The 11,208-nt window shown below is 40.9% G+C and overlaps 4 protein-coding genes across 6 annotated transcripts; 2 read left to right on the forward strand and 2 right to left on the reverse strand.

Annotated features, from left to right (window-relative positions):
• Window positions 1–85: 85 nt before the first annotated feature.
• LOC124209564 (lysosomal alpha-mannosidase-like) lies at window positions 86–6,065 on the reverse strand. Its single transcript, XM_046607608.1, has 24 exons — window positions 5,342–6,065; window positions 5,197–5,245; window positions 5,064–5,117; window positions 4,916–4,997; window positions 4,802–4,837; window positions 4,560–4,709; window positions 4,386–4,488; window positions 4,195–4,297; window positions 3,964–4,100; window positions 3,794–3,890; window positions 3,401–3,654; window positions 3,203–3,299; window positions 3,064–3,102; window positions 2,925–2,988; window positions 2,651–2,844; window positions 2,275–2,537; window positions 1,948–2,167; window positions 1,680–1,797; window positions 1,310–1,592; window positions 1,199–1,223; window positions 1,065–1,127; window positions 785–939; window positions 554–703; window positions 86–457 (listed from the first exon to the last, which is right to left on the reverse strand). Exons 1-24 carry the CDS (start codon window positions 5,444–5,446, stop codon window positions 233–235), a joined length of 3,066 nt encoding a protein of 1,021 aa, XP_046463564.1. The 5' UTR covers window positions 5,447–6,065; the 3' UTR covers window positions 86–232.
• Window positions 5,628–6,905, forward strand: LOC124209565 (bolA-like protein DDB_G0274169). The gene is made up of 5 exons (XM_046607609.1): window positions 5,628–5,676; window positions 6,129–6,207; window positions 6,277–6,547; window positions 6,612–6,680; window positions 6,752–6,905. Exons 3-5 carry the CDS (start codon window positions 6,299–6,301, stop codon window positions 6,830–6,832), a joined length of 399 nt encoding a protein of 132 aa, XP_046463565.1. The 5' UTR covers window positions 5,628–5,676; window positions 6,129–6,207; window positions 6,277–6,298; the 3' UTR covers window positions 6,833–6,905.
• Window positions 6,906–7,647: 742 nt separating this feature from the next.
• LOC124209567 (RISC-loading complex subunit TARBP2-like) lies at window positions 7,648–10,919 on the forward strand. 3 transcript variants are annotated; one of them, XR_006880962.1, is made up of 7 exons: window positions 7,689–7,831; window positions 7,904–8,042; window positions 8,105–8,304; window positions 8,369–8,567; window positions 10,089–10,252; window positions 10,323–10,571; window positions 10,646–10,919. XR_006880962.1 is itself a non-coding variant. In XM_046607611.1 (4 exons), exons 1-4 carry the CDS (start codon window positions 7,648–7,650, stop codon window positions 8,431–8,433), a joined length of 588 nt encoding a protein of 195 aa, XP_046463567.1. In that variant the 3' UTR covers window positions 8,434–8,669. The 3 variants fall into 3 exon arrangements, 1 of the variants encoding a protein (XP_046463567.1); XR_006880961.1 differs by having other exon boundaries at window positions 7,648–7,831; window positions 10,089–10,571; XM_046607611.1 differs by lacking the exons at window positions 10,089–10,252; window positions 10,323–10,571; window positions 10,646–10,919 and having other exon boundaries at window positions 7,648–7,831; window positions 8,369–8,669.
• On the reverse strand, window positions 8,291–9,747 carry LOC124209566 (protein obstructor-E-like). The gene is made up of 7 exons (XM_046607610.1): window positions 9,620–9,747; window positions 9,328–9,549; window positions 9,139–9,258; window positions 9,009–9,077; window positions 8,855–8,949; window positions 8,666–8,793; window positions 8,291–8,556 (listed from the first exon to the last, which is right to left on the reverse strand). Exons 1-7 carry the CDS (start codon window positions 9,660–9,662, stop codon window positions 8,544–8,546), a joined length of 690 nt encoding a protein of 229 aa, XP_046463566.1. The 5' UTR covers window positions 9,663–9,747; the 3' UTR covers window positions 8,291–8,543.
• Window positions 10,920–11,208: the final 289 nt, after the last annotated feature.

Here is an 11,208-nt window from a genome sequence, read left to right on the forward strand (position 1 = left end):
CTAAAAAAAAAGTGCATGGTTTTTGTTGGCACGTGATATGGAACAATACAACTTTTTTTCCATAAATGAAAAATTAAAAAAAAAATACTGTCTACTTGTTTGTATTTCATTTCTAATTTCAACTGCGGTTAACTATTTCTAAAGTTATAAGAAAATTTAGGAATTGCGTAATGGTCTATTGGGGTCGGTCGAACCCCGGAAGATGCAAGTTAGCGACCTTTTTTGTTTTGTTTTATTTCGGGGTCATCTGAATGATGAACGTTCTAATTTCCATTGGTAACAGAGTCACAGATGTTTTGCCAGACGACTGTCGGGTCTTGCTGGACACCTTTTTCAAGGGCTGTTGGTGGTTAGCATCAGCCGTGGTCCAAGGTAGACGAGAAGACTCTGATGCCCACTGATTAGCCCCCAAGGTTGTCTCCACGGCCGAGGTGATGGTGTAATCGGCCAACAAATCCTGGACAAACAACAAAGTGCCGTTATTGACCGGTTTAAAATTTTATCTTATTTTTTATTTTATTTTTTGACAAGAGTTAGCGGGCACGACACTCACATCCAAGATGAGAGTAACGGGCTCGGACAAAGTCGAGTGTTCGCCGATATCGTAGACGTGCTCCAAGCGTAAAAGATGAGTGCCATCACGCCACGGTTCGAGCGTTAGGATGTGGACGTTGTCCGGCAACGGTGCCCTCAATCCTGATTTCTACAAGGACAGCATCAAAAAGATTTCAGGACTCGTCTGTCTGATTGACGGAACTCGAAATGCTCTGAATTAATGTCACACCTCCGTGCGGAAATTGTTCTTCCAATTGGTGAACGACAGACTGGTGGCGCTAAAGGACATCCACGGTCTCATGAACATTTGCTGGGCCAATGGTCGGATCAAGGAGACGGGATGATTCCCAGCCAGCGACGGGTTGACCAACAAATAATGCGTACCTATTATATTACCCGCCGTCGTCATTAAAAATTTACCGGTGTGTGTGTGTGCGACACACGAATTAATGACCGTGACATCAATAGTGCTGCTGCTGGTCATTAAATTGTCAACTTCAAATACGTACCCCTAACGACTAGACCCGGCCCATCACCAGGTTCGTTCAATGGCTCGCCAACTCCAAAATGATCTTGAGAAAAAGCCCAAAATTTATTTTATTACTCCCAATTTTGTTTGTTTTATTTGAAAACAAAAAATTACCATCATACAACAGCCGACGATGAACCTATCTCCAAAAAAAGTGAGTAAAAACCCCCAAACAAATAAAGTTAAGTAATGCGCATAAATTAAAATTGTCTTATATTGCCTAACCATGAGTTCAATTTGGCCATCTTTCAGGCTGGTTCCTCCTTGTGATCGGTCGTTGACAAGGGCTAGGACCGCTCCGGCATTTTGCTCACTGTCAGTGACGTAAATGTGGGAATTGATGGGGTAGTAGTTTCCAGAGACGGGCTCCGTGACGTCCAGTGTCCAAGTGGGACGAAAATCTCTCCGGCGCAGCAAGGTTTGGCGGCCGTTGGAATCGGTATAGAAGCGACCCCCGCTAGGTATTTGTGTCGTCACTCGACTGACAATCTCCTTTCCAATTCCGTCCCTGATTTTATTTTATTTTATTTTGTTATTTTCGAAATAGAATTCTTTCGTCATGTTGCCGCGACAGTGAAGAACTGGAATCACATACCCGACGGGGATCGGTCCCACGGTCCACTCAATCTCCACATCACTCTGGCCTTTGTAGACGCGCACCACTTGGCTGGCCCAGTCGCTGAATTGCTGATAAACTTCACTTACCAAGGCACCTTATAGTAGATGTAATCGTATAAAGTCAGTTTTTTTTTTTGCTTTTTGGTCCGGCCAATTTATCGATTCAAAGGCGGCCCTTTCGCTTGTATGCCCTTTTGTTTCTTATTCATATTAGAATATGCGTCCGAGTGGGTATTTATACGAACCTGTTTGAACGATAAGAGTGGCCTGCGTTGAGATGGGTGTGGCGTCAGTGCCGTTGGGACGGAAGACGTAAGCGCCAGACGGGCGATCGTCGAAGATACTGTTGGCGTTTCCTTCATTCATTCCAGCGTACCACATCAAATTCTGGCTCATCATCACGGTTACTCCATCAACGACTACGCTCTCGATTAAGCCGTTGGCGTCGAAATTGACCGACAGTTTCTGCACATTAGACACCCCCCGGCGGCAGCGGAGAATATACGCACGTACGTATGGATACCAAACTTGGGTTATCATGGCATATGATGAATGATTGTGTTTTAGATTACCCCATTGCTGACGGCGATTCTTTCGCCGGCTTCTGCCATACGAACGGTTGTCGACTGCCGCTCCCTGCTGCTGGTGATGGTGGAATGTTGCTGACCGTGCCGAGCGCTAGATTTCACGATGTAGAACGTTTTGTGGCCGAGCGCTGGAATGCTGGCCGCCTGGAACACTAACTCGTGTGTAGCTGATGATTTGGGTCTTTCAGTTTCGATCGATCGGAGTGCCGCATTGACGAGCGGGACCAGTTGGACGATCAGCTCGCTACCTGTTGGTATTGTGAACGACAATCAATCAACTTTCAGGCGTCTTTGTGGCGAGACCCACTCCCTTTTTTTTCTTGATTATTAAATTTTATTATTATCGAGTCGATTATATTACCGTCGGGGTCCAGAACGGTGTAGACTCCATTCATAACCGGTAATCGGACGTAAGTGGTCACCTCATGAGAGCGCGGATTGTAGACGGTCGTTACGAAACGAGAAGACGATTCCGTAATGGCGCATTGGCTCACGTTCAAATGAAGGCAAAACTCTTGTGGTGGCAATGCCTGGCTGCCGATCGGAAGTAGCTGGCTGGGTTTTCCCCGGTTTAAAATTTGGTTGGTGAATTTTTTGGGTTTGAAAAAAAAAGGAAAATTTGTGAAATTTTGTACCTGAAAGAATTGCCCACATCCTTTTGACAATCGACGAGACTGTCGTGCAATCTCAGCCTATAATCTGGCGGTTAGAAATTATCGTCATTTCACAAAAATTCAATCATTCAACCGTGAACAAACACACTGTGATGTTTACCTTGGGAAACGTGTTCCTTCTCGGTGCCAGCCACAGCATCTTTTTTCGTACAAATATTATACATCAGTGTCATTAGTGTTTTAGCCCGCATGTAATAATAATAATATAATGAAAAGAATCTAAGGCTCTGATTGCCTACCGTGATGTTGTGCCTCTCCCATGCTGCGTCTGAGACTATCAATCAGATTTTGGCCGCCGGCAGATTGGCCAGCCAGCGAATGGAGTTGCTTGCAACTCTATACACGGGAAGTTTGTATTTTTATTCAAGAACACATTTCAACGCTTGCACCTGGTGTCAGTTTTTTTGGTTTTTTGGTTGGGGGGAAATTTGTAGTACCTGAAGGAAAGTGTTGGCTTTCCGCACCGTACCCTTGTAGGCTGGCCGAGATGTAAAATAACCCGTCCAGTAGGCGTGCGGATCATTTGAGTAAGGAAAGAAGTCATCCGTCTTGGTCGGCCACGGCCGGCTTCCGGCTTCGTTGTTGATAGCCTTGACATAACAGCTGGGCGTCGAGTAAAACAGGTTGACTCCGCTGGCCAACTCGTTAGTGTAGCGTATCATTTTATCCATGTTCTTAAAGTTCATGTCAGCTTCAGTGCCCAAAAATTGAATATAAAAAGGGTAGGAAATGAATTGAATTAATTTTTTGAAAGGCCTCATTAGAAACATAACATTTCTGTCATTATTCCGTAGGACATGTCAAGCTCGAGCACTTGTAATAGTATATACCCGACATGTAGTTGAAATCATCGCCCATGGTGAGCATGATATTACTGGTGGAGTAACTGAGAGCCTTGGCTTTGATGTGCGCTTCTAAATCCTTCACCTATTAGACGTTTGAATTGTCGTTTTACTAATTGAAATCGTGCTGAAACGGGAGGATTTATTCGCTTGGATACCTTTTTCACGACGTTGTAGTCGGCAGATCTAGGACTGTCGATAAACGGCTCGTCTCTGCACACGACATCAAAGCAGAAACCGTTGGGAGCCGAGTAATGCTCGTAGAAGATCCCCGTGAAGATGGAATTTGGTTCACCTGTTATATAATAATATCGTTCTCAACGGTTTACAGCGAGCAGCGCAGCTAGACATTGAAGATCTAGGATTTCTGGAAGGGTTCATTACTATACCAGGGCTGTTGCTAGTATGCCAGATCATCTCCATTTCCTTCTTGGCTTTCCGTTGAGTCCTATCAACCCAGTCGATCCTGCCAAAGAAGACACCGTCGAAACCCTACACCGTTTTATATACAGGAGTACAACACGCGAATGACTCGGAAACTAATCAAATCTTCTCTCAAATAGGATCGCATTTCGATTACCATGGAAGCAAATATGGACGCCTGCTCCCTCGAGTGGCCGAACGGATCAATCTGCCAGCCGATTTTAGGGCGGCCACACTCGCCAAATGTATCGTTTAAGAACCTGTGAAAGTGCATTTAAAAGTTATTTGGACGACCTTGGCCCTTTAACTGTCAAGTTACTCGTGTGCGTACCTCATTCCCCAGGTCATTTGATCGATGATGTCGTTGTAGTGCGTTCCAGCTTCGTCGTTCATGCACCAGCCGCCATTTATGAATTCGAGACGGCCTTCTTCAACTAATTGCTTGACGACAGCCTTTTTCTCTTCTGTTTGCTCTTGCCACCTTTGGAAATGGATCAAGTATATAGTTGCTGCCAGTTCTCTATTAAACAGTTTGCATTTTTAATGGCCGAAAATTGCATAATGATTGCCTACCATTGCGAAAAGAAGGCCATTTCCACATAGATGAATCTGAATGAGCCAAAATGGTCGCATTGCAGTCAATTAGTATAATATCCAATTAAAACGGAAAATGTGTGTTCAGAAAACCTCCTTGCCGGATCTTTCACCAACTCCTTGATGACGGAATCAATGATGTACTGTACGCCTGCTCTCTGGTAACCCGTTTTCGCTTGGAAAGTTTGTTGAAAAAGTTAACTTTGAATCGTCATTTTATATTTTAAGTGTTCATATTTACAGCCATAGTAGTATTGATCGACCGTTTTCAACCACCCGACGTCGTCGTGTGTATCTGCGGAAAGTGTATCACAACGTGATTAATTGGACAAACGAAAGAATCAAACAAAAGTTAATTTTATAATTTTTCATACGCGGAACGACGTGAACATTGATCACTCCCGGTTTACTCGGCGTACAGCTCTGCGATAAAGAAAAAATCAATATGGCAGTAATGTGATATATTTACACTTAAAAAAAAAAAAAAAAATTTGTTAAAAGAAATATGTTTCTGTTTACATCATAGCCGCAGGAAGAGGCTCGCTGCTGGGGAGCGGCGTCGGTCGTGATCCAACAGCAACCGAACGCTAGAAGCGAAACGATGCCGATAAAGGGTAGCTTCATCTTGTATAAAGCTGAAATGCTGATGGTCTCAGCACTGGTGCGACAAGGAAACGTCTGGCGAAAAATCTCCGGTTCAGTTCAGAGTTAGTTCACTGTACGTATCTCTTCAACTTTCACTTGCATCTCTGAAGTCTGGAATATTTGGTTTTGTTTGTCCGGTTTATCTAATCGCTGAGGCTAGATCCAACGGTCGACTTGACTTACACACTGCTGGCCCATCAAATAAGCGGGTAACAGCATGTCAAATTATTCTTATATATTCACCCGCAGTAACATGTTAGCAACACAGCACAGCAGAAAATCGCTTTTTTAACTTGAGATGATCGGATAAGTTTTTTGTTTACGCTTCTCGTAACGTGGAATCTTGACTAACAATCCGATGAGTGGCAGTGTAAATATTTGTTTATTTCGGAGCACTCTGAACCAGAAAGAAAGATATTTTAAGATGTTTATTTGATAACAGAATATTGAGCGAAGATGACAGATAGCAGTGTGGCTGCGCATTTATGTTACACAACACAACTGACATTTGATGATTTAACTCACAAGAAAAAAACACATCTAGCTAATGAATGACCTCAATGACTTACACAGTTTTTCAAATCACAGCAGATAATTCCGAATGATTAATTTGGTATAATAATTTCAAATATTGTCGATTTTCTTTTTAAAATGCATCAAGATCGGCATCGTTGCCTAGAAAGAAAACAACAACATCGCAACTTTCGTCTGCTTTTTCGTCTGCATTTTTAACAAGAAGTGTAAGTAGGGCTTAATCACGACTTAATCTAAATTTACTTTGATTGATTTAAAATTCTCCGTTTGAACAGGGTTGCTGCGGATGATAATGATATGCTAGCTCGAACTTTTAGAGTTTTGTCCCCTTTTCATTCATCATTTTCATCGAGGACTATGACTACCATTCCGATTCAAAACAACCCAATGGAAATGTCAATTCGTGTAAAGCTCACTAATCAATTTTCACCAGTTCATTTAGATATATTCAATGAGTCATACATGCATAATGTACCGAAAGGAAGTGAGACTCATTTCAAGGTTGTGGTTGTTTCAAGCAAATTTGAAAACACACCATTGTTACAGGTATCAAGGCATTAACAATTTACATTTCAAGATTGAATTTTGATTTGATTTTTCTTATTATTAGAGGCATAGGTTGGTAAATGAAGTACTCTGTGATGAGCTAAAAAATGGAGTTCATGCTTTATCAATTGTTGTGAGTTACATTGGTTAACTTTAGAAATGATCTATGGTGGTAACTAATATTATAATTTGTTTAATCACTAGGCAAAAACACCTTCACAATGGGAAGGTTCATCTAAAGTTACTGAAAAAAGTCCAGCATGTAAAGGTGGTTTTGGCAAATAACTATTGGGCTCTTTAAATATTCAAAGCTGCTTTCAAACATCAGTCAGTAAATAAATGTATTTGTTTCACTCTTCCAGGTGTCTCAAACAGACTTACTGAATTATTATTCAATCTTTTCCTAAAACTTTAAGATTATTTTATGAGTATTAAAATTAAAATTTCAAATTTTACACTGTAGTTGGTGACATATAAATAGGGTTATTCCAGAAACATATATTCTTGCTTTACTGAAGATGTATTAGGAAGTGTAATTAAATTCCAATTCAACTTCAATACGACAAGCTTCAGCCTCAGCGATTTGTTTCACACATATTACATTTGAACCCACCGACCGTAGAATCCACCAAGTAGAACATCTTATTAATAATTCAGTCATTCATTTTTAGGGTTGTTTGACCTAGCCCGTATGTTTAACGAAGCAAACAATTCTTCTCCTCACATTTTCAATTTTTCATATTGACAGTCAATATTCATATTTGGCTGAATTCTCGTGAAAAGAAAAATTAAATACTTGCTTCTTATTTACGATTGAAATTTTAGCTGCCGCTGCAGTCATCTAAATTCTAAAATTACATTATTATTTTTTATCGACATAGCACATAGCCGGGAAAACATATGAATCGCGTGGTCGACTATGTATCGATTACTTAATCGATTCGATTATATTTTGAACACCGTTGAGCGGTGGCGGTGCAGATTCGTCAACTGATCATCACATTGCAAACAGTCTTTAAGCCAGCAGGTGTTTGGAAGTGGTCATTGTTTTTGTTGCTAATGCTCAAATCCGCAAATAACATAAGAAAACATCACTAACAATGGCAGAAGTTTCCCTGAGAGAACCAAGTGCTGCTCAAGAAAAGACTTTTGTCAGTGTGTTTCATGAGCTTTGTACAAAATTTGACTTTGGAGTAGCCATGTATAACTTGGTGGCTGAGCAAGGCGAACCCCACAGTCGAACTTTCTTGATGAATTTGACTGTAGACATGTTGGGTATTTCAGGTAACCCTTTAATTGCTATAAATTATCGTTAAAAATCTGCAAATAATTGAAATTTGATCTATCTATCACCAGTTGAAGGCATTGGCTTAACCAAGATGCAAGCAAAGCATGATGCTGCCTATAAAATGATGCTTCAAATCAGGGAGACTTATCGAGCCGATGGAACTCTCAACAATGTCCCCAGAGTAAAACTCGTGAACTGCTGTGAATGGTTTGTTCAATTTGTTTCTATTTTTTCTACGGGCCTCTTTTATAGACTTTTTTTTTGAGCAGGCTGGAAAAATGTGGAACACTAAAGGAAGACATACCCAAACCACCAACAGAACCAACTCTAAATCCATCTGGGGTTCTCACAGAATGGTGTTTGACCAGACACAGCAGTCTTCCTGATTACAGGGTTGTTCGAACTTCAGGTCCTTCTCACTCCAAAACATATTTTATGACTTGCAAGCTTGGGGATCGTATCACTGAAGGTAGGGTTTATCATTTGAAATTTTATTCTCAACATTTTTGGAAAACACCTTACTTTTGTATCAGGTGAGGGAAAGTCAAAGAAGGCTGCCAAAAATGTCGCTGCCGGAAAAATGCTCCAGATACTTTAAGACGAAGAGTTGTAATAGCTATTCCGAGAAACGTGATTTCATAAGTGCACGCTGGATATGGAAAACGATATGAACTTGTAAAAATTTGTCCCGTTCAGTTCTTGCAGGGCCTACACATTTTCGCTGTAGTAGAGGTAAAGCAACATTCATGTTGATTGTTTAAATTTTAATATGGACTCGTGGCCTTGTAATTTTGCTGTACGTATGTAAAATATTAACGGTGGGTGCTTACCATTCTGGGACGTTTTCAGGTTTATCACAAAAGAAAGTAGCAGGGTTGTAGATTGTACCAAGTGGACATCCTCCTAATCGAGGTCGACCACTCTTCAAGCACATGAAGAAATGTCGACAATCTCCCTTCTGTTTTTCATTATTGAATTTAGTAATGGAATTCCAGGAGGGTATCTAGACAAATTCTCACTTTTGGAAAGCGTTCGTGATCGCCAAATTGCAGTACAACTTCGTCTGATTGAACATTAGATCCGTGGGGGCATGTGAAGTCCAAGATCTTTTCAGCTTTGCATTTTAAAAGTGGTTTTAAAGGAAATTTTAACTAATTTGAATATTTTAGGCACCTGAGCATTCGGTACGATTAGCCATATCGGGAAACTCGCAAACAGCTTGGTCAATGTCGAAAATTAAACCTTATAAAGGATGTTTTTAAAATTTAGGTCTCGTTTTGAATTTTGGCACAACGTTGTTTACCTGGCGGGCAGTTTACTTTGGTGGGTGTGCCTTGTTCACATTCACTATAAGCAAAGCATTCATTTTCGATGGGAAATCTTCCGTAGAGTCTTGGGCAGAGGGCGTTTCCTTGTGGCGATTCTTTTAAGATACAAGATTTTTGTGGTCATTGTTTAACAAAGTAATTAGAATACCAAATGTTTTGCTCACGTAAGCGCTTCCTTCTGCCGCATTTAACCCTTTGAATCATGAAACAGGCCTGGCTTTCAGGCTCATAGACCTGTCCGTCTGGACAAAGTTCTTCAGTTATTTGCCCATCCTTACATTTGTAAAATAGGTCACACTGATCCGAATCAGCGATGTAGTAAGGGAATCGTCTTTTTCGACATAGCCGCACGGGATCGCCATTGGTCACGTAAGCCAAGATATTTACTATAATACATGGGAAAAAAACGATTTTGATTTTGGTGAGGTTCACTCGGTATAATATGGGGAAAGTAACCTGCGAATGCGCAGTAAATCAACGTTGCAACACACTTGACCATGGTTTACGACACAGCAATGATTGCTCAATGACTCGACAAGGACTCGGCACGACGTCCTTTATGTACTTTACTTGATCTGTACTGCATGACCATTGAGTAGAAATCCTGCTATCTCTTCCACGAACCCCCTATTATGGGAAAATTGGATGGCGATTCGATGTAATACGGAATAGCCAAGGACGTGCTCGTTATCTCTTTTGGGTTCCCAAGGAAAGCTTTAGCGTTGAGGATGTTTCTGTTATTGTCTTTTAGTTTATCTCGGCGTATTATCTCAAATTTCCCTGTAACAGAAATAATCCTTCAGAAATTAGATATGTGGGTATGTTTTCTTGAAACAAAAACGAGCTCTAGTCACTATTCCTCGCCGAGTTAGATTGCAAAAAGATTCAACCACGCCATAATTATTGTTTGTAATCATCCCCACAGATTTCGATTTCTACGTATGTACTTTCTGTTTTCCCGCAAAGAAGCTTTCGCTTTCGAATTCAACAGTTATTATTGACTACCATACTGGCCAAGAACAAAGATCAAGAAACCTGCGGCAATTATTTGTAACATACCTTTCTACTCGCCACCGCCTTATTGTACAGGTTAGTCTACCCACATAGGCCTCGTGCTGTTTTTCTCAATGAGGAATACCTTGGTACCTCCTCTTTTCAGTGCCTGGAGCTCTCTGTAAGGCTTTCACGCTGTCTAGAAAAATTCGTATAAAATGGGTTCCTCCAAGCGCGAATGCAAGTCAGTGCGCTCACCATTGCCATGCTGTTCTCATGGCTAGTTTCAGTTTTGTTGGCAATCCTTCACGCTGTAGCGTGGTGTGGCCTCTTGGCGTTTATTTGTCTCGTCTTTTGGTCCAACAATAACCGAGCGTTCGCCCGTTTAGTCTTTCTCGTGTCTCCGTTAAATGCAGTACAGTATTCTAACTCTTAACCAGCCCAATCTTTACATTTGAGGACATTTTCTTACGATTTTTGTTTCGATAGGTGATGCGTCTCTAAATTTTGCTTGAAGGACGACAAGAGTTATACTGGATTACTGGTCTGCATTTAATGTATACGATGTTATATAATACTCGTTTACTACTTACGACGGCAAAACATTTTGCTTACTCGTTTCTCATCATCAATTATTGTAAATTCCTATTGTGCTTCCACTATCGCCGGTGTTAATCCTACGCTACTGCTCGAATTCGCCAGTAGCCTTTCACTGCTTGTTATCTTCTTGTGTCTCTAAATACAGACAAGAGTTGACCTCTCAGCCGCTTAAAATGTTCTGTAAATGTAGGCCGCCATATCACAATGAAAACAACCTGCAATTTTCCTTAAATCCTTTTTAAGCGATCCGAACGGTATGCTTGTTAAAGGCTACACATGTTTTTACCATATGTTTCACCAACTGCACATCGGCTATAGCATAGTAATCTGTACTAGGTAAATTTGGAATCAAATTAAATATATATTTTTTTAATTAGTAGGTTACAAAATTAGGTCCCCTTAACCAGTTCTATCTGTTTACAGTCTTTTTAGCTAGAACTAGTTCTCTACCT

Source organism: Daphnia pulex, chromosome 12 (genome assembly GCF_021134715.1).
Source record: "Daphnia pulex isolate KAP4 chromosome 12, ASM2113471v1".
In the NCBI taxonomy this organism is placed as follows: domain Eukaryota; kingdom Metazoa; phylum Arthropoda; class Branchiopoda; order Diplostraca; family Daphniidae; genus Daphnia; species Daphnia pulex.

Bases quoted from the DNA above. Each gene is read 5' to 3' on its own strand.
- LOC124209564 (XM_046607608.1), bottom strand. From the start codon at position 5,446: ATGAAGCTACCCTTTATCGGCATCGTTTCGCTTCTAGCGTTCGGTTGC. The intron at 3,655-3,793 runs GTATATACTATT...TGGGCACTGAAG, and splicing joins TGATTTCAACTACATGTCGG to CTGACATGAACTTTAAGAAC. The intron at 2,845-2,924 runs GTACAAAATTTC...GGGAAAACCCAG, and splicing joins GATGTGGGCAATTCTTTCAG to CCAGCTACTTCCGATCGGCA.
- LOC124209565 (XM_046607609.1), top strand. From the start codon at position 6,299: ATGCTAGCTCGAACTTTTAGAGTTTTGTCCCCTTTTCATTCATCATTT. The intron at 6,548-6,611 runs GTATCAAGGCAT...TCTTATTATTAG, and splicing joins AAAACACACCATTGTTACAG to AGGCATAGGTTGGTAAATGA. The intron at 6,681-6,751 runs GTGAGTTACATT...TTTAATCACTAG, and splicing joins TTCATGCTTTATCAATTGTT to GCAAAAACACCTTCACAATG.
- LOC124209567 (XM_046607611.1), top strand. From the start codon at position 7,648: ATGGCAGAAGTTTCCCTGAGAGAACCAAGTGCTGCTCAAGAAAAGACT. The intron at 7,832-7,903 runs GTAACCCTTTAA...ATCTATCACCAG, and splicing joins AGACATGTTGGGTATTTCAG to TTGAAGGCATTGGCTTAACC. The intron at 8,305-8,368 runs GTAGGGTTTATC...CTTTTGTATCAG, and splicing joins TGGGGATCGTATCACTGAAG to GTGAGGGAAAGTCAAAGAAG.
- LOC124209566 (XM_046607610.1), bottom strand. From the start codon at position 9,662: ATGGTCAAGTGTGTTGCAACGTTGATTTACTGCGCATTCGCAG. The intron at 9,078-9,138 runs GTAAACAACGTT...ATCCTTTATAAG, and splicing joins CAAAGTAAACTGCCCGCCAG to GTTTAATTTTCGACATTGAC. The intron at 8,794-8,854 runs GTGAGAATTTGT...AATGAAAAACAG, and splicing joins ATCACGAACGCTTTCCAAAA to AAGGGAGATTGTCGACATTT.